The sequence below is a fragment of the Neofelis nebulosa genome, chromosome 14, assembly GCF_028018385.1.
Source record: "Neofelis nebulosa isolate mNeoNeb1 chromosome 14, mNeoNeb1.pri, whole genome shotgun sequence".
Lineage (NCBI taxonomy): Eukaryota > Metazoa > Chordata > Mammalia > Carnivora > Felidae > Neofelis > Neofelis nebulosa.
The window spans coordinates 73,595,612-73,620,100 of NC_080795.1; the positions used below are offsets into that span (position 1 = coordinate 73,595,612).

The 24,489-nt window shown below is 42.5% G+C and overlaps 1 protein-coding gene and 1 long non-coding RNA gene across 8 annotated transcripts in view; one reads left to right on the forward strand and one right to left on the reverse strand.

Annotated features, from left to right (window-relative positions):
- LOC131494647 (uncharacterized) overlaps window positions 1-2,697 on the reverse strand; it is a 115,534-nt gene extending 112,837 nt beyond the window's left edge. For 4 of the 6 annotated variants that reach the window (XR_009253521.1, XR_009253520.1, XR_009253519.1 and 1 more), the window contains exon 1: window positions 2,557-2,696. This is a non-coding gene — a long non-coding RNA (uncharacterized LOC131494647). Of the gene's footprint in view, window positions 1-2,556 lie in introns of all 6 variants that reach the window. The other 2 variants (XR_009253523.1, XR_009253524.1) reach the window with 1 other exon arrangement.
- A 39-nt stretch (window positions 2,698-2,736) lies between these two features.
- EFR3A (EFR3 homolog A) overlaps window positions 2,737-24,489 on the forward strand; it is a 105,980-nt gene continuing 84,227 nt past the window's right edge. For both annotated transcript variants that reach the window (XM_058699097.1, XM_058699096.1), the window contains exon 1: window positions 2,737-2,967. Coding sequence is in view for 1 of the 2 variants with exons in the window: in XM_058699096.1 (XP_058555079.1) it covers window positions 2,958-2,967 (10 nt within the window). In the remaining variant the exon portion in view is untranslated. The remainder of the gene's footprint in view (window positions 2,968-24,489) is intronic.

The following is a 24,489-nucleotide window of genomic DNA, read 5'->3' on the forward strand; positions in this document are numbered from 1 at the left end:
CGATGACCTTTTGGGAATAAACTTTTGGGAGAAGCCTCCTTGTAGTTAATTCCTATAAGCTGCCAATCTGCTGGCAATTACCTTTGACCACTAAAACATGTGCTAATTAAAAGTGCATGGTCTCTGTGCCTGATTTAGAAATTGGAACAAATAGCAGACTAAACTGGAAGCAGCTATTTTGGGCAATTTGGCTAAAAGCTAATGTCCCAATGGGATGTCAGTGATGATCTTCCCAATATCACTTTAACTGACAGTACCAGGCAGGCGTTCTTTCTGGAAGAGGAATCTAGCAGCCCATCTCTGTGTCAGCAAGACGTGATGTGCACGTACAAGCACTAGGCAGTGTGGGGACGGATAGAGGTGGATAAAGCCCAGTTGCTACCAGCCCAAATTGGGCTTCAAAAGGGGAGCACTAGCAGAGGGGATGGAAGGGTGTTTGCAAAGGGGGAACAGGAGGAGTGGTCCAGGAGAAGGTACCACACTTAGATCAAGTCTAAAGAAGGGGGTGGCAGAATCAGCCCTCTCAGAAAAAAAAGAAAAAAAGAACCAAACTCATTATGGGCCAGACTCTCTCAGGGCCTTTGGGATTTGCATCATTTTTGAGTAATGTAAGCAGAGATGTCTGTCCTTTGGAATCATATCCTCCTTCGGCTTACAGGGCACTGTGCCCTTTGGATCTCTTCTATCTTTCTTTGGCTCCACACCCTCCCTCGGCAGGCTTTCTCTGACTCCTGGCTTTAGCTCCTGTCTGTGGGCCAAAGCTTCCCAAGTCTCCAACCTTGAGATCCCTCCACCTGCTTCAGCCTGGTATGCCCAGCTGCCTTCAGAACTATTCACTGTCTTCAGAACTAAGCAAAGATGCCACATCAAGCTTAATGTGTCAAAGAGAAACTCACATCCTCTGTTCACACCCCTCCCCAAAGCAACGTTCCTTCCCAACTTGTCTACTGCTCTCCCAGTATCATTCGTTTCCTTATTCCAGCCTTGAAGTTACATAACTAACAGATGCCTCTCTTTTGGTCCCAAGCCAGTAGCCGACAAATCCCAGGGATTTTTCTGCTGCAGTAAGATTCAGCTCATTCCTTTTTCACAGCCACCACTAAGATGAGGCACCGAATGCTCCCTTCAGTGTCAGTCCTAAGGACTCCCCTCCATGGTTAATGTCATGGTGTATACTCCACAGAACCCGGCTTCTGATTATTTCATGTCACTGTTCTCACAGAGAATCTAGAATGGTTTCCTAAAGGACAAATTTCAAGCTTGCAAAGTTGTTCATTAACTAGTTCTATTTTACCTGCTTTCTCCCCCCATATTCACCGAATACATATGGACGTTGTTAAGTAGTTATTAAATTAAAATGTCCTAGCCCCCAAACGGTGTGCCAGGCAGGGGATACATAAATACGGACTATGGTTTTTGCCAGTTTCTGAAACGTGCCTGGTCCGGTGGTGGACTATAAGCACTGATGGCAGTTTAATCAGGAGTCAATGGGGAAAGTGGAGAGGCAAGTTAAGATACTGTGAAAGGCTCAGGGCAAAAACTGAGAGCAGGAAAGATGTTAGAGATGATAAAAATATGCACCAGTGTATTGAAGTGTCCTCCAAGTACTTGGTAGTTTGGCATTTACCCTTTAGCAAGAGACAGTCTGGTGTATATCCACTGTATACAATCTCCTCTCATCTGCTTCTGTGACTGGCTCTTTTTTATGTTTATTTATTTATTTTTGAAAAGGAGCGAGAGAGCACAAGCAGTGGGGGGAGAGAGCAGGGGGGGAGAGAGACACAGGGAGACAGAGGATTCGAAGCAGGCTCTGCACTGTCAGCCCAGAGCTGGACTCAGCGCTCGAACTCACAAACCCTGAGATCATGACCTGATCTGAAGTCCCATGCACGACCCACTGAGCCACCCAGCCCCCCCCTGCACAGTATCATTTCTTAACTTTAGAACGCTGGCACTACTTTCAAAGAAGAAGTTTCTCAAATTTAAATACTTATTTGAAACGTGTCATTCAGTGGATTTAGTTCAAGACCTACGAATCTGCTTTTTGACAGGTTCCCAAGTGAATCACGCATCAAAAAATCCTGAACCTCTTTGAGAATGTTTTAGACCTCTGTGGCTTGCTTCTATTTCTCCATGCATACGGTGCACTGCCCACGGGGCCTAGCAAAGTCTACGTGCTGTGCCGAATGTTCTAGGCTCCAGCTGTCCGCTCAGTTTGGTGACTATTAGACACAACGATTACTGATGGCACTCAAGAGTCAAGAAAAGTGGCTCAGCCAAGTGGCGTATAACGCCTCCTGAAGCTTATAATGTCTCTGAAAGTCACCAGGAGGAGCAAGAGGAAATTTCATTTTCTGTCCTCTCAAAAAAAGTGCTCAGCCATCACCCCGAACGACCTCAGTGCTTCTCCAATCATGCTTTCAGAGAATCAGAACGCACTGCAAGTTCAACAGTTTGCTTAAAAAAAAAAAAAAAAAAGTCTACTCATGCCCTCGATGCAATCACGCACACCCTCACAAACATTATAAGGCGGTGCAACAAATATCGCTGACGTACCGCGAGTAAGGACTCATGCAAACGACAAAACGAAGCTCGAAGTTACTCTAGGCGACACTTTCGCTCCAAGTCCCCCACCTCCGCCCGCGCCCGGCCGCTCGGGTCCGTTCCTGGGCGGGGCTCGGCCGTAGGGCGGGGGCGGGGCCGGGGCGTCGGCGGCGTGCTGACGTCAGAGCGTGGAGACGCCCAACGCGGCGTCCGGCGCGCGGCTGGGCCGGCGGTGGCGGCTGTCGCTGGCCTCGTTGCTTGAGCCGCGGGGTCCGCGTCCGCTCCGTCCGCCCTTCGCCTTGCGCCCGGTCGGGGCCTCCGCGGCCCGGCGCCGGCCCGCCATGGTGCCGTCGGCGCGCCCTGCGCGGCCCCGCTGAGCCTGGGTGCGGCGGCGAGCGCGGCTCGGGGTCACCATGCCCACCCGTGAGTGGCCGGCCGAGGGTCGGGCCGGGCGGGGGGCGTTGGGAGGCGGCGGCCCGCACAGCGCGCGCTCCCGGGTGGTCCGCTGCGGCGGCGGGGAAGCCGGGCCGGACTGGGGAGAGCCGGGGAGAGCCAGGAAGTGCCAGCCGCCCGGCGAGTTACTTTCGTTTCGGGTCAGCCTGCCCGCGGGGAGGCGTGAGTCCGTTGCACGGACGGGGAAACTGAGGCCCGAGCGTTAAGCATGCCCGGGGAGTAAGTGGGAGAGCCGGAGTGACCTAGACCTGTGGGACTTCGAAGTCTAGGCTCATTTATGGAAATGCTGGAAGTCACCGCGGTCGCAGCGCCGTCGCCAGCTGACTTCCTCGGGGGGGGGGGGGGCAGGCGTCGCCTGGTGGGACGCGGGGTTCCTGGGGGGTCCGGCCCGGCCCAGAGCCCCTCCTCCAGGCTCGCGAAGTCCCAGCAGCTTGAATTTCTCCCCGTTGGTAACTCGCCGAGGTGGCTGAAGTAGGTGCTCTTTGGGGAACTTGTTAGGCTTCTGTGCCCCAAAGTGTGGCTGTTGGACCACCTGCTTCGGATTCACTTGGCTGCTGATTGCAAGTGCTGTTTGGGGTTCTTCCCAAGGCACCTTGACCCCGCAGCTCGGGCCCCGCAATCTGCGTGTTTAATAAGTGGCCTAGGTGTTACTGAGGGACTCTGAAGTTTGAAAAACATTGCATGTTGGGGACATTTTGGACAGACGGGGTAGGACAAGATTTACTAATGACCCATTTTGAAACGACCCGGAGAATTGCATTGTGACTTGAAACCTGGTGGCCCATATGTGTCTGTGCAAACTAAGGAAATTCCCTAATTTTGCACGGAGAGGAAGCATGAAGATGATTGATTTGAAACTGTTTTCAATTAGGGCTCTTTTGAGTAAGCGTTTCATATTGTAAAATCTGTAAACACTTGAAAATACGCTTCCAGTTAGCTCACATTTTTTAGAATTCATAACTCCTAACTGTCCTTATTTAGGTAGACATAAGGGACACTGGATTTCCAGGTCAGCCTCAAATGCATGTTTTGTTTACTGGTGGGTAAGGAGGAATTTTTTTCCGGATATTGAAAAAGGTTTATGTAATGCTGTGGCAAATCTTTAAATGATCTTGATGGAACGATTACTTTTAACTCGCCCTACTTATGTGGATAAGGTGGATTTTGTGTTCTGAACACAGTAATGTGTGTCCTTAACTCATGGTCTTGAAGCTTGTGTTCCTTAAATATGTCAATTTATGTTTTAATTGTATTCCTCTAGATTGGAGGAATATCATCATCATCATTATTGTTATTTCTTTTATATTGTTTATGATTCTGAATGTATGTTCTTGTTATCCAGGAATATTTGAGATGAGCATTGTGCTAATCTTACTTTGAGAAAGGAAAAGGGAGAGGCGGTGTAAACACCTACTCTTGAAAGTTAAGGCTTCAAGTGGAATTTATTGGTAAAATGGCAATATAAGTTATGCTGTGAAATTAAATTTTTAGTGCTAAGATTATCTGGCCTCATGGGGTGGATTCAGAAAACTTGTCTCTCTTTTTTTTTTTCCCCCAAATGTTAATTTATTTTGAGAGAGAGGGTGCCTGTGTTTGCACACACGAGTGGGGGGGAAGGGCAGAGAGGGAGAGAGGATCCCAAGCAGAGCTCCATGCAGGACTCAATCTCAGGACCAGGAGATGACGACCTGAGCCAAAACTCAGAGTTGGATGCTCAACTGATTGAGCCATTCAGGTGCCCCAGGAAACTTGTGTCTTTTAAAATATATGATTTACAATGCAAAATGAGGCAAGGATGAACCATGGCGTATTTGCATAGTTAACGATGCGGATTTTATGGCCCGATTGGAAGGCTAGTGAAATGTTTGAGTTATGGCCCGATTGGAAGGCTAGTGAAATGTTTGAGTTATCTCTCATTATCATTGGTCGTATTTATTGTGGTACAGTTTCTGTGATTGCGTAAACACCTAGTACCAGCTGGCAGGACTCAGGTGAAGTGGTTGAGTTCACGTTGCCTTTTGTCCCTCTTCGTGGCCAGAACCACCAGCATTGCTGGGATAGTTCAGTGGACCGTGGTACTTCTTAGAAATCCTGTGTGGAGAATAAATGTTAACATAGGCGCTTTCTTTGGGGATGTTTTTAGGAAGGAATCTCTCTCCAAATCAACTGAACTTTTTAATTTATCTTTTTTAAATGTCAAATGAGTTCAGAGGCTCAGTTGCAAGCTGGACCCGTTAATCCTTTAAAGCTTTAGTGAATGAATGTATTGCTTTTCTCTTGGGGATGAACACTAGGGTCTCTCAGACTAGAACTCTGAAAGTGACCCTTGCTCTCAGCCATCGAATTATTCTCCTATTGCTGTTTGGTTGCTAATTTGGAATATTGATACTCTCAGTCATTGAAACCGGTGTTAATAAGCAGAATCTGATGGAGCGTGGTATACCCCTGAAGGCTAAGCAATTGCATTATCACATGAATGTTAACTAGTAGCTTCGTTGGAATTATTTTGAAGAGCCGGGAACTCTTTTGCGGAAAGCAGCTACCTGGAAGGATGCCTGACAGGAAGCTGCCGCGGCAGGAATAATTCTGTGGTTATGTCACTATATTCAGCCAGTCGTTTGCAGTAATCACTAAGCACAGATTTTAAGAATGTTTCACTAAATGGTCTTTTCAAACCTACAAGCCTACAATTTGATACATCATGTCTCTAAAGGCCTTTATTTCAGCTTCTCCTTTGAAGGACCGTGAAGAAACATTTTGATCTTAAAAGATTTTCAAACCCTGAGTCGGAATTGGAGTGGAAGCGATGTTACAGCTTAATCCAGCCATTTTATTTTCTTTTTCGTTTCAGGAGACTGAGACCCCCACGAGCCTCAGTGACGTGGCTGAGGTCACACCTGGAACAGAGCCAGGGCTCCAGCACACATCCAGTCCCTAGAATCCTTCACCGCGAGGAGTGTAGATGAGGTTTAGTTTTGGTGTTCCAGCACCACGATGATAGTAGTTTACCCTCCTCCCCCCTTTATTCCCTGCGATTACATGAAGATAAAAGTGAGTTTAGCCAAAACTTAAGTCAGGCATGTAAACTTCTAACAAAATTTGACATTTTGCCTTTGCTTCTGTGTTGCCGCAGGACTCTGGGCAAAGAAGGCTGAGGGTTTCACTGGTGTATTCAGCGGATACTTGGTTCTGTAGGCACAGCCTTCCCGTTTTAGTAAACTGCTTATGTGAAAGGGGTTCCGGAGCTGACAATTGCCTCGAAACTGGTTCAGTAAAACGTGCTCTTTTATTATCTATGTAACATTATTGTATGTTGGCTAAGGGGAACTGAAACTGGTAAGCATTGTTTGCTACAAGCTATACTTTCAGTAATTTGTGGTTAATGCTTTCTTTTCTCATTTAGATGTTGGCATTGATATCTGGTCAGATTTGTTAAGCTGTGGTAATGTGGTCACTTCATGTTTGTTTTTTTCCCCACCGATGAGGCTGATTACATTTGACTTATTTTTCAGTCTGTTCTTATGAAAGAGGTGCAAAGTACTGACGAATTGTGAAGCGAACGATGCATGCTGGGTAGAGAAGTTCCATTTAGAAATGCATTACCAGCAAATGACGTATTCCTGGCTTGTGAGCTCTTTGTGTTCATTGGTTCTGTGCACCTCTCCTCCCCCTTCCACCCAGCACCTATGTGTGTGTACTGCCAGAGTCCCAACTGAAGAATTTTCTTTCTCACAGTGACCTTTGGCCTGAGACTGGTGACTGCTAGATCTCATCTTTCAGTCTGTCCCCACTCATGGGGCATGGGACATCGAAGAGGGTGTAGATGGTGGGAGGTAAGGCTGGAAGAGATAGGAGCCAGAACTTGAAGGATCTTGTATGCCATGAATGAACTTGACCAAAATTGTGTTCATGCAGTCACAGTCACTGACTGTCCATACTGGCCATTTCCAATAGACTGATTACTTTATAGAAACTTAAAACTTGCTGTTAGTAATAGAGAATTAATTATTGAATGCTGTGGTGTGCCAGGCAGTATACTTTGTGCTTTATGAGAAATACCTTATTTCATTATTTTCTACTTTGTGGGAAGCCCTGATTGACATGTTATGGAAATGGAGAGATTGAAGTCCAGGAAGAGTTAAGCAGTTTGCCTGATTACAGTAAATGGTAGATAGAGGTGGGATTGGAACTAGGTGGTTCTGGCTTCAGAGTCCTAGCTTTTTTTCACCCTACACTGTTCTGAGCCAGGCAGGAGTTGGGTCTACCAGATACTATCAGTTTCACCATTACTTTTGCTCAGCACTGTGCTTAGTTACGTAACAGGTGCTTGGTAAACGTTGAATCAGTGAATCTTACCTGGAGTCACAGAACTTATTCTTTGGATACCAAAACCTGAACTAAACCTTTTCCCATTAAAACAGTGTTATGAGAGTTCTATAATTCATGATTATGTTCTTAGCAGGCCTGCCTCTAACATTTGTCAGGCTAAGCATACAGATGGAAGCTTGAAAATTGTAGTCTTAATCAGGATTTCTCAAACTTTGCTCTGTTGATGTCTTGGATTGGATAATGAATGTTTTGTTTGGGAGGTGAGGGCTGCTGTGTGCTTTGTGGGGTTTAGCAGCAACTTGGCCTTTACCCGCTGGAGGCTAGTAGTAAATCTCCCTGTTCCCCAAAGTTGTGGCAGTCAAATCTGTATCCAGGCATTGCCAGTGTCCCCTGGGGGAGTCATCATTGTCCCTGGGTTGAGAACCACTGATTTAAATATTTAAATATTATAGATCAGGCTCTTCCTGCAGCCCAGCCTGCTTTCCTATCCAGGGTCCCTGTAGACATTGCCTTCTCAACCTGAAGGCCCAAAGGAACCTGCAGTCTGATCTAGTCAGTAGTGATCTGTAAGGTCAGGCCAGGGTCAGGAAAGACCCTTGACCTCGTCGGGCCACTTTGGGGAACCTAGGCAGGTTCCCCTTTGCCCATGCCTTGCTTTTCCATCTCAAGATTGCCACACAGTTCTAGGTACCTTCCAGAGCTGTACCATGTGGGTACAGGGGTAGGTGGGAGGAGTAAGCCCAGCTTTCTGGAGAACTTACCTGCCACGGTGGGTGATCTGGAGTGAGCAGCTTGAACCAGGAAGTGCATCCTTCTCTGGTTTTCTAGGCAGTGATTTCTAATGTTGCCTCTCCGCGCGCTAGCCCACAAATCCCTCTGAATGACAAAAAGTCCTTTGTTTTGGGAGGCAGAGGCCCTTTTTTTCCTGAGTCCAATGAAGGTCCTATGTTAGGAGAAAGCTACATGTTACCCATTACATAACTCTGCTTTGGTATGGAATGACCCAGTTGTCATTATCAGCCTTCTGTAGGCCTGGGATGGATTGCAGTGGACAGATCTGATTTCATGTAGTCTGTCATATCCTCCCTTTGCGTATTTATTTACTACTGTCCACCTTCCTTTAGGTATTATTAGATAACATGATTCCAATTTTTACTAAAGAAGGAATCACTGTGTAGGTATTTTTATTGTACTTATGAATCAGACAGTCTTTCTGTATGAACAGCTAGTTCTGTTACAAACTCCACTTTAAACTCCTTTGGAGGAGCCCCTGTGTAGACAATGAGTACCTCCTTATCCGATAGTGTTAGTAGAAGGTTTTATTGATGTTGAAGGAAACAGGTTCCTGGCATTCTCAGAAATGGAGAGGAGGGCACAGAAAATCCCAGTATGGCTCCCCCCACTTTAAGGAGGAAAGTGTCGACCAGTAGATAAGATGTGAGCTGTTTGTCTAGGTTAGGGCTTCTTCAATATTTTTGCAAAACAAACCCTGTTGAGAATCTGATGAAAGCAGATTTTCATATAAACTTTTGCATAGTTTCAAGAGATTCAAAAGCATACTGAGATGTATCCCCTGCAAAAATGGAGATCACCAGAATGGCAGTTGTTCTTCGACCAAAGCTTTGTAATTCAGGTTGTGGAAGAATATCATCGTTTGCCAGATATATCATGCCATTTTTAATTTTATTTGTTTGTTTTTGAGAGAGAGTGTGTGCGCTCGTGTGTGTAAGGATGCAAGTGGGGGAGAGAGGCGGAGGGAGGGAGGGAGAGAGGGAGAGGGAGAGGGAGAGGGAGAGAGAGAGAGAGAGAGAGAGAGAGAGAGAGAATCTTAAGCAGGCTTCGCGCCCAGCACAGAGTCCGACTGGGGGTGATCTCAGATCATGACCTGAGCCGAAATCAGAGTCTGATGCTTAACTGACTGAGCCACTCAGGTGCCTCCATGTCATTATTTTGTAAAGACTTAGAATTGTTGGTTCTAATTTTTATCTTTTAAATTAAAAAAATGTTTATATATTTTATATGTACTTTATGCACTTGTATATGTTTTATATTTGTATATGTTTGTGTATCTTCTTCTACTTTATTGCCCCCTATTTTACATGCTTTTTATAATTTTTTCTTACCTCTCAGCCGACTGAAACCTTTTCTTATAATGTAGATGAATATTCACAAAGGCTTTTCTAAATTCAGCATGTATAAAGAGAGTTCATTTAGGAACTGTAGGATCACCGGAGAGGGAAAAATGAAATTGAATTGAATTTTACAGCTAAAAAGAACATTGAGTGCAATCAGTAAGAGGAAGGTTAAACCAAGTAGGTTAAGTGTGCCAGTCAGCTGGGTAATGGAGTGCTGCCAGAACCTGGGTCATCTGTATCCTGGAGGGGTGTTCACAGCTACATACCTTCATACTGCCTTTATATGGGATAGAAGGATATATGATGGAAGTATTACAAAAATCTGTGGCTAAAGATCTAAAGGATTTAAAGTTAATGTTAAACATAAAAAATTCGATATTTGCAGTTTTTCTATAAACCAAGGAGAACACCAATTCTGTGTGGTTAAAGCATACACCTATGCTTATAAAAGTCTAGGTACAAACACTGGTAAAGATTTTGGGGGAGATGATTACATTTCATTAATAAGGAAATGCAGATTAAAAGCTGAAATCATTTTCGGATTGTCAGATTACCAAAGACTTTTTAATAACAGGCAAAGGTGGTGAGGTACAGTACGAAAGGTAGAAGTTTAAATTGGTACAGATTTTTTTGGAAAGTAATCTGCAATATTTTATCAAGTGCTCTAATACTTCTGTTCATTGACCCAGTAATTTCACTTTTGGGAATCTATCCCTAAGAAATTACTGAAAACAGACTGTACCAAGGTTTCTGCACTGAGATGTTTATCGCAGTAATATTTATCAGATGGTGAAAACACAGAAACTTCTGTAGCCAATAATGAGGAAGTGAAATTGAATGAGGAACATTAATGCAGCCATTAAAAATGATACTTTTGAATGTGCTGAGGTTATGAATTATTTTTATTTTCTTTGTAATTTGTGTTTTTCCGATTTTCTATATAGTTAGCATATAGTCTACAATCAGAAGAAGGTGCTTAAGGCTCTTCACAGCTTTAACGTAATTTTTTTAAAAAATTTAAATTTTTTTCACAAAACTGAAATGAAACATTAAAATACTGCCCTGAACTGGCTTTTGCCTTAGTCCACAGAAAAGAATTTTGATGAATTGATCAAATAGTGTTGGTTGTATATATATCTGGCTTAGGAGAACACTGCGTTTGTTGTCTGACTACCATTGCTGTCCTATGCTGGGAGATGTAAAATGTTGGGAATTACTTTGAACAGTGGTTGGTGAATAATGTTCTTAAATAGGAAGTAAAATAATGGGTTTTTTTTTTTTTTAATCATTGGTATTTTAGTCTGAAAGGAGGAAGAAATAATCTGATTTATTAAGTGGTGGTTTCAATCATGAAAACCTGAAAGGTTAAGATGAGTCATTATGTGTGGGTTCAATTTATTAGGAGTTTGCAGGGTCTTTTTGAGTGGGGGCGGGGAATGATTGTGTGTTCTAGAATGAATACAGTTCTAGGGAAGTATGATCGTAAAATGAACGCTGGCAATTCCTCCTATGATTAAGATGTCAAACCTGTCAAAATTCTCTCATTTGTATTTGCCGGCTTCGTGCAGTTCTTGAAATGAGCTTGTTCTTGCATATATGCTCTAAAGCAAACAGGAGCTACTGTTACTTTTCCTCTTTCCATGTAGGCTGTCATATTCTTCCTTCTGTATATTTATTTACTGCTCTTTAACTTCAGGGATTATTAGATAGCATGATTCTCTTTTTATTAAAGAAGGAGTCACTACTCAGATTTTTTTCATTGTACCTCTGAATTAAGAGTTTGCTGTGTGTTGGGGCGCCTGGGTGGCGCAGTCGGTTAAGCGTCCGACTTCAGCCAGGTCACGATCTCACGGTCCGTGAGTTCGAGCCCCGCGTCAGGCTCTGGGCTGATGGCTCAGAGCCTGGAGCCTGTTTCCGATTCTGTGTCTCCCTCTCTCTCTGTCCCTCCCCCATTCATGCTCTGTCTCTCTCTGTCCCAAAAATAAATAAACGTTGAAAAAAAAAAAATTAAAAAAAAAAGAGTTTGCTGTGTTCTAAAATTAGGCATTAAATTTTTGCTCTGCAGTCTTCAAAAAGACCTCTGTCCTCCTAAATGCTTTTTATTAATTTATTTATTTAGCTTGTTTTGATTCCTACCTGGTGGGTTATTCCGCTGTACCTTTTTCTTTTCACTAGCTGAACTCCAGGGTATTCCTGCTGCCGGAGTTTTCTGGGTAATGCTAAGTGTTCTTCACACCCCTGCTATTTAATTGACTTTCTGAACAGCTATCTTGGCAATTTGCTACAGAGTTCTCTGTGCTGTGGATGCACTTAACTTTAAATGGATCTCACTCCTGCTGGGCAGAGAAAATGAAGTACAAGGTGTTCAAGTCTGCCATTGTGAATTGCTGGGACTTCATAAACTTTGTGGAAGGTACTGTGTCAGGCTGAAGGACCGGCCTGGAAGTTGAAAGGAGCGGCCCATTTATGAATATGACCCAAATGGACTTATGAACTTAGTTATAAGTATTTTTACTAGCTGTTTGACCTGATAAGTGGAAAATGATAATACCTCTCAGGGATATTTAGATGCAGTAGAACTTACGTAATTGTGCTTTAGAGGTAGAAATACCTCGTGAACGTGTTATTAGAATCAGTATGTGTAAGGGCAAGGTAGGTGCTTCTTGGATTATTACCATTTGCTGTCTGAGGTTCCAGGAGGGCTTCTGCAGACAAGAGAGCACTCCAGGCAGATGGGTAGTGGCTGCGATTTGGGGTCTGAGCCCCTGTGGCCTTCTCTTGTTCTCATAGCTGGGCTGTACTGTGCGAACGTCAGAGGTCCACTTTCTTCTGCAGTTCACAGCCCTGATTAGAAACAGCTTACATGACTTGTCCACTCCTTGGTTCACCTTTTCTCTTGGTTCCATCCTGGTTCTTTGCTTGGTCTTCTGAGGATGGGAGCACCTTTGGGAGGCTCTCCAGGTTTGTCTTACTGCACCAGGTGCGTGAAATGGAACAATTCAGGGGCAGGAGGAGAGTGATGTACGTTTGCTTCAGTTCAGTTCTGTTTCTGTTACCTTTACAAAAGCTCCGTTCCCTGGCACAGATTCTCCTTGTTGGTTCCTAAGAATCCATGTCACTGATCCACATCGGAGGCTTGCACAAGGGAAGCTTGAGCTCCCTTTAGAGCCAAAATTTTCAAAGTGTCTTCCATGAATGTGTAATAGGGACTGTTGAGCGAGCAGGTGGGCTTCTCTACCTGACCCAGCCACAGCTGGAGTAGCTTTTTATTGTGGGATTCTGCATTCGATTTCTGTAGGGAAATCATGTTGGCTGCTTTTTAGAAATTTAAAATTTATAATCTTAGTAGAATATGCCCTCAGACAAAAACATAAGATGTTTTAGAATTAAAAGCTTAGGAACTGAGGGGCGCCTGTGGCTCAGTCGGTTAAGCCTCCGACTTTGGCTCAGATCATGATCTCGTGATCCGTGCGCTGGAGCCTGCGTTGGGCTCTGTGCTGACAACTCTGAGCCTGGAGCCTGCTTTGGATTCTGCATCATCCTCTCTCTGCCCCGCTCCTGCTCGTGTTCTGTGTTCCTCTCTCTCAAAAATGAATAAATATTAAAAAAAAAAAAACTTAGGAACTGAGAGGCAAAAACCAAAGCCATCGACCTGATGGCGTCTCACCTCTTTTGCTCTGATGACCTCCAGGAGTGGAACTGTCTGATTTCTCCTTGTAGTCGTTTCGGTCATACAGTCATAGGTGCTGTCAGTGTGTTATTGGAGTCACAAATGTTCTCTTTCGGTTTTCTCGTTTTCCTTTGGATTTCTCTTAGGCATTCATTCATTCAACAAATTATTTTAGTGCCTACGTTGGCAGGGCACTACTGGGTGGGGAATACAGAGATGAATAAAGCAGTCTCTAGCTTTAAGAAGTTAATAGAACCTTGTGTAGATGGCTGTAACACAAAGGACGTGGTAAGCAGCCTAAAATGGTGCTGTGGAGTCTAGAGGAGAGACTGCAAGGGGAAGGTGAGTGCAAGGTGCCATCAGAAGCCCGAGGAGTGATAGGAGAAGCATGGATTTGGGGAAAGTGTTTGAGGTGAGTCATATGGGGGGAAATAACTAGCAGCCAGTTGAAGTAAGTCATTGGTACTGGGGAAAGTGAAGACTTGAAGGTGTGTGCGTGTGTGCGCGCGCGTATTTGGTAATTTTGTCTTTTAATCAACACATTTATTCAGTCCCTACTACGAGTCAGTTTTCATAGACACTGAGGGTACAGCAGTATGCTCATACTGGGAACGATGGGCGTCATCATGGATGTCATGCCTGCTCTCACGAAGCTTAGTCTTGAGGGGAAGACAAGTCCAGAGCACGTAATTACGCTGACCGGGCAGGGAGCTTTACGAGCACCTGTACCTGTTTCCTTTACCACTGTATGTAGCTTTTGATGTAGCGCTTGGGCCGTGATACACATTCCGTGTATGTTTGTAGAGTAACTCAAATTACTAAGAGAAACACAGGTTGCTATGGAAGCACATAAGCAAGGTTGGAGGGAGAACAGTTAGAGGTTATTAAAGTACAGTAGCCTGAGCGATGGGCTTTGGACTTCGATGATGGTAGTGAGGTAGATTGCAGTGGACCAGTCTGTATACTGCTGGGGAAGTACAGTTGATAGAATTAATTGGATGAGGGGTTGAGGGAGAAGGAGGAGTCAGAATTCCTCCAGAGTTTCATGCTTGATCACTGGGGTGAACTGGTCTGGTTCATGCTTGATCACTGGGGTGAACGGAAAGTCATAGAGGGACTTTTCTGGAGAAAGAGCAATTGGGGAAATTAGGATGGAACCTGAGTCCGTTTTAGGCTGTGATAAGTGTGTGATGCCTGAAAGGACATTCAGAGCGCATTTGTAGTGGGTGAGATTACCGAAGGATAGGCTGTAAAGAGAGTAAAGAGGCTCAGGGCAGATCCTTGAGGAATGTGTCCACTTAAGGCTTAAATAGGCAGAGGGACCAAAGAGGGAGCAGGTGGCGCATAAATCAAATACCGCTGCAACCAGTGCATGACAAGAGCTGTGTCAGACTCAGATCAAGGTCCATTTATTTATAGTAGCATCTGAAACATTCCAACATAGCACGAAAAGGGGGAAAAGTGTCTTACTGTTTGATCTGATGCTACGACAGTTTGTGAAGTGCTAGGAAAGAAATCTTAATTTAAAGCTTAGGGATCGAAAGACGATTGTGTATCGAAACCATGGTATGTACCGTCCTGTCCTTAAGGCCTTCACTGTCTTGTCACTGCTTTCTGGCTGGGGGAAGGGATCGTCATTCTAGGTTGAGAGGACGTGAACTGTTCTATGATTCCTGCATAAACATGCTTAATTGTGCAGTTTGCAAGGAGAAATGAAGGCACCTCCACATATGTAATAGAAAAATTTTCACGTAGAACTGAATTGTCAGTAACGTGTCTCTTGTTGTCTTTTTTGGAGTCTCATTATTATGTGTGTGTGTGAAAGAACTGAATGCTTTGCTGGCGGCAGGTCCGGTGCTCACGTAGACTTGCCGATGAATTGCTTTCTCTCTCAGACGTGAGAGGTGTCTGCACTTGAACTGTCCCCCGAGAGCCTCCACTAGCTCTTTGAGTTCTCCATACGATTTTCTCCCCTTACACGGCTAATGCTGCTCTTTTTTCCCTCCGTCCATTGTTTTCTGTGTATTTACTGACTGTAACTCAGTAAGCAGCCTCCATTCTTCTTTTAGAGAGAGAGCGTGAGTGAAGGAGAGGGCAGAGGGAGAAAAGAAAGAGAATCCCGAGCATCTCCGTGCTCCGCGTGGAACCCGACGCGGGGCTCCACTCCACAACCTTGAGATCATGAGCAGAAATCAGGAGTTGGATGGATGCTCACCCCGACCGAGCCACCCAGCACCCCTTGCAGCCTCTGTTCTTTATTTCAGCAGCATAGAAATATCGCTGCTCTTTTTGTTGCCTTGATAGGGTACAGCAGCATGCTGGTTAAGGGCTGAACAGCTTTTAAGAATTTTAATTCTTGTATAGTTAGCATACAGTGTGGTACTCGTTTCAGGTGTACAGTAGAGTGATTCAGCAAATCCGTACGTCACCCCGTGCTCATCAGGACAAGTGCACTACCTAGTCCCCATCACCTATTTCTTCCGCCCCTACCCACCTCCCCTCTGACCAGCATCTTGTTCTCTTTGCTTAGGAATCTGTTTCTTGGTTTGTCCCTCTCTCTTTTTTCCCTTTGCTCATTTGTTTTGTTTCTTAAATTCCACATATGAATGAAATCATACGGTATTTGTGTTTCTCTGACTTATTTCGCTTAGCATAATTCTCTCTGGCTCCAGCCATGTCATGGCAAATGGCAAGATAACTCTTTTTTATGGATAAATAATACTCCATGGTGTGTGTGTGTGTGTGTACTTATACGTACATACTACATCTTCTTTATCCAGTCATCTATCCCTGGACACTTGGGCTGCTTCCCTAATTTGGCTCTTATAAATCATGCTGCTATAAACATAGGGGTACAGTTTTAAAGGGCTGAACAATTTTAAAAGCTCTGTATCCAGTGGTTCTGAGGACTAGGAAGGGGTGAATATAATTGAGTGTGGTTTGGCTGCTGAGCTTTTGTTGGTATGGCAGTTGATTCCACCATCCTTAATTTTTTTTAACCTAAAATTGCATTGTATTTCAGCCTTGCTAAACAATTTGAGTATTTCCATAAAAGATAATTTTCCATTGATTCTTTAAAATTCTCCAGTATAAGTATAATTAAATATAAATAAATATAAAAACATAATTTATATATTTTATAAATATATAAAAAAATATAAATACATTTCAACAGTTGCAGTAATAAAGTGACTAGTACAAATATATACAGATTTACAGGTTCTTGGTGTATAACATCACAGAAAGTTGCTGGTATTTTTTCTTCCATGCATTAGTAATAACGTTTAAAAAAAATTTTTTTTGGGGGGGGGGTGGTGCCTGGGTGGCTCCGTCGGTTAAGCCTCCAGCTTTAGCTCAGGTCATGATCTTGCAGTTTGTGGATTCGATCCCTGCATCAGGCTCTGCTGACAGCTCAGAGCCTGCAGCCTGCTTCAGATTCCGTCTTCCTCTCTCTCTGCCCCTCCCCTGTGTGCACACACACTGTCTGTCTCTCTCAAAAATAAATAAACATTAAAAAAAGTTTTAAAAAATTGGTTAAAAATTTTTTTTTGATGTTTATTTTTGAGAGCGCAAGTGCAGGTCGGGGAGGAGCAGAGAGACAGGGGGACAGAGGAGCCAAAGCTGGCACTGAGCTGACAGCAGGGAGCCTGATACGGAGCCCAAGTCTGATGCTCAACCCTACTGAGCCACCCAGGTGCCCATAATGTCTTACTTTTGAAATCGAAAATTTAGTAATCCTTGGAAGTCTTACGGGGGCGTCAGATTTTACTTTATGATTCACTAAAAAAATGTGAGAAAAGATTAGATTGCCCTCTTAGCATTTTGATTAACATAAAAATCAATTGTATATACTGACTGTGATGATAATATGTGTGTGATAAATTAAAAGAAGTCTTAGGCTTTTTTGACTTTGTGTTACTAAAATCTCATGATTGGAGTGAATACAAAATGTTTAGAGTCTCTGCTTTAGTTAGAAGTTTGGGGAGACTATATCAAACACTGAAACTTGGAGGTTTAAATTAGGAGCTTAATATTTTTTTATTCAGCTTTTTACTTATTAGCAAGGCTTATCAACAAGTCTGTGGTATATTTTGCTCTCTTTAAACTTGGGATAAAAAATAGCTTACAGTATGCATTTTGTTTAGGTACATAATTAACGGCGCTACCCGTCTTTTCCTTTACTGTTTAATCAGAAAATGTAATCATCTCAATTCAGATGAAAATCTTTAACATATGGCATAGATGCTGTGGGTGTTGTGAAATTTATAAGACTCAGGGCTGTTGGTATATTAAATGTATTTGTAATTGTGCAAGTTACAAACATCCCCAGCAGATTTAACACTTTTGTTACTCTATGACTAATGGGGAAATAGGAATTTGTTAAAATTTAAGTAGTTGTGGGATTTTAAAGCTGATTTGAATTTTGCTTGATATAACTTATATCCTCCTTGTGAAATATTCGGAGGGTTTTAATTAAAAATAATGCATATCAACCTAGTTAAACTGAAAAAAGTTTCAGTCATTGTCTCTGGTAGATTCTTTTTGCTCTTAAGAGTGACAAATTATTATGTTTTGATTGAAGGGTTTATTTTTCTAGACTATAGTGCCTTAGTTTTTAAAAGTAGAAATGGTGTTTGTTGGTGCTTTTTGGAAAAGAGCTTACTTCAAAAAGTTCAAAAACCATCACTCCTATCACTTTTCGTTATCTGTGTTTTCATTTTGTATAGTAGGGTAGCAGTAGGGTTTTAAACCATGACCTTAGTGTTACAGATAACATGTTAAGATCACAATAGGTCTAATGAGGGAAGTAATTGATTTTTAAAAACACCTTTATTGAGATATAATTTGCATCCCATAAAGTTTACCTGCTTTAAGTGTATAGAAAGACTGGATCTTTATATAATCCAAAAACCCTGGGAATTACCTGAGCAGTGATTATGAACATGAATTTCCAGATGCCCCACTTTTTTCCCCCTCCAGATTTTGTTGCAGTAGGACTCACATTTTGATAAATACTAGGAGACTTGCTAAAATGAAAGGTCTGAAATTCCAGTTCTTTTTAATCTCCTCATTGTAAAGAGGATATTTTTATCTGTGCGTTTTTAAACTTGCATAGTATACCGTTAAGTTTAAAACTCTGAAATCATCCATTATCAGATTACCATAATCACAATATAGTCATAGTTACCGAGGGGAGAAATCACTGTACTTTCTTCTCTGCCTGCTCTGTCTCTAAAGCAAAGGATTCCCATGTTATCGTTACAAAGTAGTGGGGGCTCTGGCTTCAAAACCGGATATTGCTTAAAGTATGGGTTTGCTGCTAGGATTTGGGGAAAGGTTGCACAGCATCGTTTCCATTATTTTCCTTATTGATTTGGGGACACTTGTGCCAGAGTACGGTGTTGTTACAAGCGGAAACTCAAGTGCACAGTGAATAGGAAAGCCTTTTAAGGAATCCCGGGCAGTGGTCATCATTTGGCTGTTTGTGAAGTCCTGGGGTTCTCCCCGCCTTTTCTCAGTAGTTGAGTCCTCCATGCAGCTCTTGCTTAGTCTCTGGCGTGCTGGAAATTTAGCAGTGACTTTTTGTGGAGGCGCTCTAAAAGTGTAACAAAAGCGTCTCCTTCTTTCCCCCTACATATTTTTATATTCTCAGGGGCATTTTATTTCCTTTTTTTGTTTGTTTGTTTTTATTATAGCACGGGGAAAGGACCCATGAGCAGAAAGAGCTGCTTCTTAGGGACATTTTAGAGCTCAGAATAACGTATAAGTAGGAAAAGAAGATAATTTCTAGAAGTGGAATGTTTTGTAATACGACACATTCTCAGGCTGGGTGTCACTTCTCCATTCTCTGCCATCTGACTTGGTTTTTGTACCACGGTAACAATAGTATAGTCTTTTGGCAGCTGCATAATATTTTGACTGTGTTACTTTAGTCTCTAAACTAAACGGTTCAGTTTTTTTTTTTGTTTGTTTGTTTTTTTTAAAGCATTTCAGGAAGACAGTGCGGTGCATAAACTGTTAAGAGCACAGGCTCCTAAATGGATCCAGCGGTTCTAGCTGTGTGACCTTGGGTTAATCTTTCTTGCTTGCTTGCTTTCTTTCTCTTTTTTCTTTCTTTCTGTTTATTTTTGAGAGACCAAGAGAGACTGAGCACAAGCAGGGGAGGGGCAGAGAGAGAGGGGAGACACAGAATCTGAAGCAGGCTCCAGGCTCCGAGCTGTCATCACAGAGGCCAGTGCAGGGCTCAAACCCACAAACCGTGACATCATGACCTGGCCGAAGCCGGACGCTTAATTGACTGAGCCACCTAGGCGCCCTGGACTCTTACTTTTGTGATCCCCTATTTGTAACCTGTAAATGTTGATGATTCATAATAGGGTTCTTGTGAACATTAAGGAAGATAAAATCAGGAATATAGTAGATATTCACATATTTGTTAAATGCATTTTGAAAGAATCAGACTGGCAGATAAGGAATAAGAGCAGGGATCCTGGGGTAGATTAGGCCCCATAGTCATTTGGTTAGGTCTTCAGGTTTTCTACTCTTTGCACTATATCCTTGAAACCAGAATTTGTGTCTCATGGACCTTGCATTTAGCAGTGGGTGTTGTGTTAGTTTGCCTGGGGCTGCTGTAACAGAGGAGCACAGACTGAGTGGCATAAACACTTTATTGGTTCACAGTTCCAGAGGTCAGAAGTCTGGGATCAGGGTGTTGGCAGGGTCTTTCCCAGTGCTGTGAGGGCAGCGTGTGTTCCAGGCCTCTCTCGCTGACTGGTAGATGCCCCCCTTCGTGTTCACGTGGAGTTCTTTCTGTATGTGTGTCTGTCTCCGAATTTCACCTCTTTTACAGATACCAGTCTTTTACAGATACTTGTCGGATTAGGGCTGCTCTGATGACTTTATTCTAACCTAATTACCTCTGCGGACTCTGTCTCTTAATAAAGTCACATTCTGAGGCACTGGGAGTTAAGACTTCAACACCAGAATTTAGGGGCGATACATTTGAACCTATAATAGGTATGTTTGAGACATGAAAGTGAAAATTTTTTTTAGTTGTAAGTTTCCATTTTTAAAACCATGCTTATCTAATAAACTTTGATGTAAGCTGGTGGCATAGTCACTTTTTCTTTTACCCAGACCAAACAGTCATTTACTTAAACTTAAGTATATTTGGCTCCAGAAGAAAATTGGTGGAATTGAGCAAAAATTCTTTCTTTTCATATCTGTTATTTTGTATGCTTCTGCTGGGATGGGGAAAGAATGAGTTTGAATGACTGGAATATCAAGGAATGAATTACAAACTCTCGGGGCTGACTTCAGGTCATTTTGGCATTGGAATCGATTTCAGAAAGGGCACATCGCTGCTAAGTAGAAACTCACGGGTGTACATGCCATATGAAATTTTACTTGTGATAGTTTCCCAAGGCCGCTGGAACGAGGTACCACCAACGGGATGGTTTAGACAACAGAACATGCTCACTGTGCTGGAAGTTAGAAGTTTGAAATCAGGGTGTGGGCGAGGCCCTGCTTCCTGAGGCTCCGAAGAAGAATCTTTCCTTGCTTTGTCTAGCTCTGCTGCTTGTTGGCAGGCCTGAGTTCCTGGTTTGTGGCAGCATAACTAATCCCTTCCTGTCTTCCCCTCGCCTTCTTCCCTGTCAGTCTCCACGTCTTTCTCTCTTTATAAGGATACTGGAAATTGACGAAGGGCGTGCCTTAATCCGGTAGGACTTCATTTTAACTTGATTAGCTGTGCAAAACCTGTTTCCAAATAAGATTACATTCCTAGGCATCGGGTTAGGACTTCAACGTATCTTTTTTGGGGGGAACACAGTTGTTCCGACAGCATTTGTTCATTGCTTTAAAAAGTTAGCTTTACTTTTAATTTCTTTCTCCAATCTTTTAAGTATTCTTGACTAGTAAATGGACAACTTTGTTACCACAAATTAATGTACTTCAGCCTGATAACTCGGAACTGTCCACTGTCCTGACTGCTAACCCATTGCCTTGGTTTTCCAGGTAGAGAGTTATGGTTCATTTTTTGACTGTTTTAACTGTTTGTTGCAAATTCTTATTTTTTTAATTTCTTTTTCTTTCTTTTTTTTTTTCTTTTTTTTTTTTTTTTTTTTTGAGAGAAATAGAGTGTAAACAGGGGAGAGGGGCAGAGAGAGAGAGAGAGAGAGAGAGTCTCAAGCTCAGCTTGGAGCCCCACTCAGGGCTTGACCCCAATCCTGGGGATCATGACTTGAGCCGAACTGACTGAGCTACCCAGGTGCCCATGTTGCAGATTCCTTTTAAAGTTTCTTTTGTCTCATGCTTTCTTTATCAACTCAGTGTGATGAGTTATATTTGAAATTATTGAACCTCCTCATTTATAACCTGTATAGAGTTCACTTCCAGGAGTCTGGTAATTGGAATGCATATTGACTACTGAATGCCTATAATTTTTTAAGATGGATTATTCTGTATAGATAGAATGGCATAAACAAATGAATGGGAAGGAAAAAGTTTGGGCTTGATTTGAGAGCTATGAGTATTCACAGTTTTTATTGTGAAAGATGTTACTTATTTGGAAAGTAAGGCTGAAAAGGTGGAGACTGTGTCTAAGACCAACCTGGCAATGAAGCATAAACAAATTAGATCCTTATTTTGGCAAAGTTCAACTGACTTCATTTTTAAAATCTTTAAATAAATATGTGTGTATAGCTAAAATAGGCTATGAAATTAATCATGTCTGTTTTATAAATGAGTGATTTGGATTTTTTTGGTGTATTCTGATTAAACTGTCTTATAAATTGTCTAATTGTGGATACTATATTAACCATCTTTTCCAGTATATTCTCAATATTTCTGACGTACAGTGAAATATTTCATATGTTCTTTGTGTTCATTTTGCCTTATAATTTCACAGCCTTTTCAAAGGCATATGGAAAATGTCAGTTTTTCTTTTTTTTTTTTTTTCCCACTTTTACAAACTGAAAATGTCACAGACAACTTCTGAGGAGGAATAAAGGCTGTTTCTGTGAATCTGGGTTTGAACCAAAAACTTCAGTAGACTTTCTTGTTACCTGCATGGCAAGTTAATTTAGAAGGAGAATACTAAAGCATGAAAATGAGGAAAAAATGGAACCGACATCAGCTAACTAGGGCAGCTAACCGACCTTCTTCGCCAGAGTGCAGTGTGGGAAGCACTGCGTCCTCTAAACCAGCCGTATCTTCAGCTTTCCTTAGAAATCCGTGTCCTTTGACTTACAAGGAAGTGGGAAGAGTCGCGAGTGTAGATGAATGAAATAGACTCTGAAATTGTCCTTTGTAGATTTAGTAGTTTTTTCTTTGAGTAACTAAAAATCTAAAATCTGCAGCACAGTGAACATTTTTGTGTTCACTTTGAACATTTAGCTTGTGTTCTAAGTTCCTGTTGACTGCTTTACTGTAATTGCTGTATCGTGCTAAGAGTTGCTTATTCACATAGCCCTTCGTAGGTCATAAAAAAGAATGTTTAAGGATGCCTGGGTGGCTCATTCAGTTGAGCGTCCGACTTCAGCTCAGGTCATGATCTCATCGTTGGTGTGTTCGAGCCCCACGTGGGGCCCACTGTTGTCAGTGCTGAAGCTGTCAGCACAGAGCTCGCCTCGAATCCTCTGTCCCCGCTCTGCCCCTTCTGTGTGTGTGCTCACACTGTCTTTCTCTCTTTCAAGAATAAGTAAACATATAAAAAATGTTTAGTAGATTGTTTCTCATGAGAACTAAGGACCAGTATTACTGAAGTATGATTATTAGCTTTTTATACCATGGGAATAATTTCCAGATCCTGCCACCAATAATTTTGTATAGTCAGAAATGATATTAATTTACATCTAATTAAACTAAAGCTATTTTAATAGAAATCTGAAAATCTGATTCTATTACTTTTCTTTTTAAGTTTATTTATTTTGAGAGAGAGAATTGCAAGCAGGTTCTGCACTCTGATTTAGGGCTCAAACTCATGAACCGTGAGATCATAACCTGAGCCAAAACCAAGAGTTGGACGCTTAACCAACTGAGCCACCCAGGCACCTTCTGATTATATTTTTAAAACTTTACTCTTGATGCTGAGTTTTGTACATTAAATGCTTTTAGGTACAGTTGTCTTAAATTATATGGGTTTTTTTCTAATGTTTGTTTTAGAGAGAGAGCATGCGCATGAGTGAGTGGGGCAGGGGCGGGGTGGGGGGGAGGTGGCGGGGCAGAGAGAGACAGGACAGAGGATCCGAAGCAGGCTCCAGGCTCTGACATGGGTCTGGAACTCATGAGCCGTGAGATCATGACCTGAGCCGAAGTCAGACGTTTAACTGACTGAGCCACCCATGCGCCCTATCCAAGTGATTTTTTAAATCCTTTGGCACAGTCAGCAGACGACACTCATAATTACATTAGTTTCATAATGCCATTTCCCTGTCGACACATTTTGGATTGTTCATATTGTGTACAAAGTGAAACTTCTTGTCCGTGTGTCCAAGATCTAAAGTTTCAAGGAGAGAGTGTATTAATATGTGCATTTGTACAGCTGCTGCTAGTTTATCTTACTGGTTTTCTTTCTCCTAGGCCCCACAGCTGAATCAGGAAGGTTAGTGATTTCGCTACTCTAGGACAGCCTTTGTTTTCCTCAGCCTTTCTGGAATACCCTGTTACCTCTGTTTATTTTCTTCCTGTTCAAAGGCTGGCTCATAGTTCAGCTCTTTCGCAATGAATAGCTTTTTCCTAATTGTTTCAGCTCACAAACTCTTTTCTTCTTCTGATCTCCACGGAATTGCCTGTTCTACTTATTTTACGTTCATGCTTAGCTGAGCTCACTGTTCTCACCCTCTGAGAAGCAACCTTAGGCTTTTCTAGTTGGAATTTAATTTCTTATTTCGCTTATATTTTGCTAATACTGTTTGCGTGTAGGTCTCTCTTCTACCCTTTCAAATGTATGAGTTCTTGTTACGTAGTATTTTCCGTTGCTGGTCTTCTCTGTACCTTCTGCAGTACCTTTTATAGTACCTTTCAAATACTTGGTAGTCATTAATGTTTGTTTGCATTTGGGCAAGAACGTCATGTGCATTTAGTAAAGAAACGTTAGATTATTTAGACTGACCTTTAGTTCGACAGCAGCTGGTATATTATCCTGCATGGAAGCTCTCAGGGAATTACCTAATTTTGCCTACTTCTGTCCTGAGTTCTGTTCTCTGTGGGCATCCCATGATGGCATCGTTTTTACATGATGTCCTTTCAGTGTTTGAGTAATGCCTGATATTTTAACATTTACTGCTTGCTATTGTGTGCTAAGCATTTTTTTTTAACTAGAAGGTTTTTGTTAAGATTTATGAATTGCATTTAGTA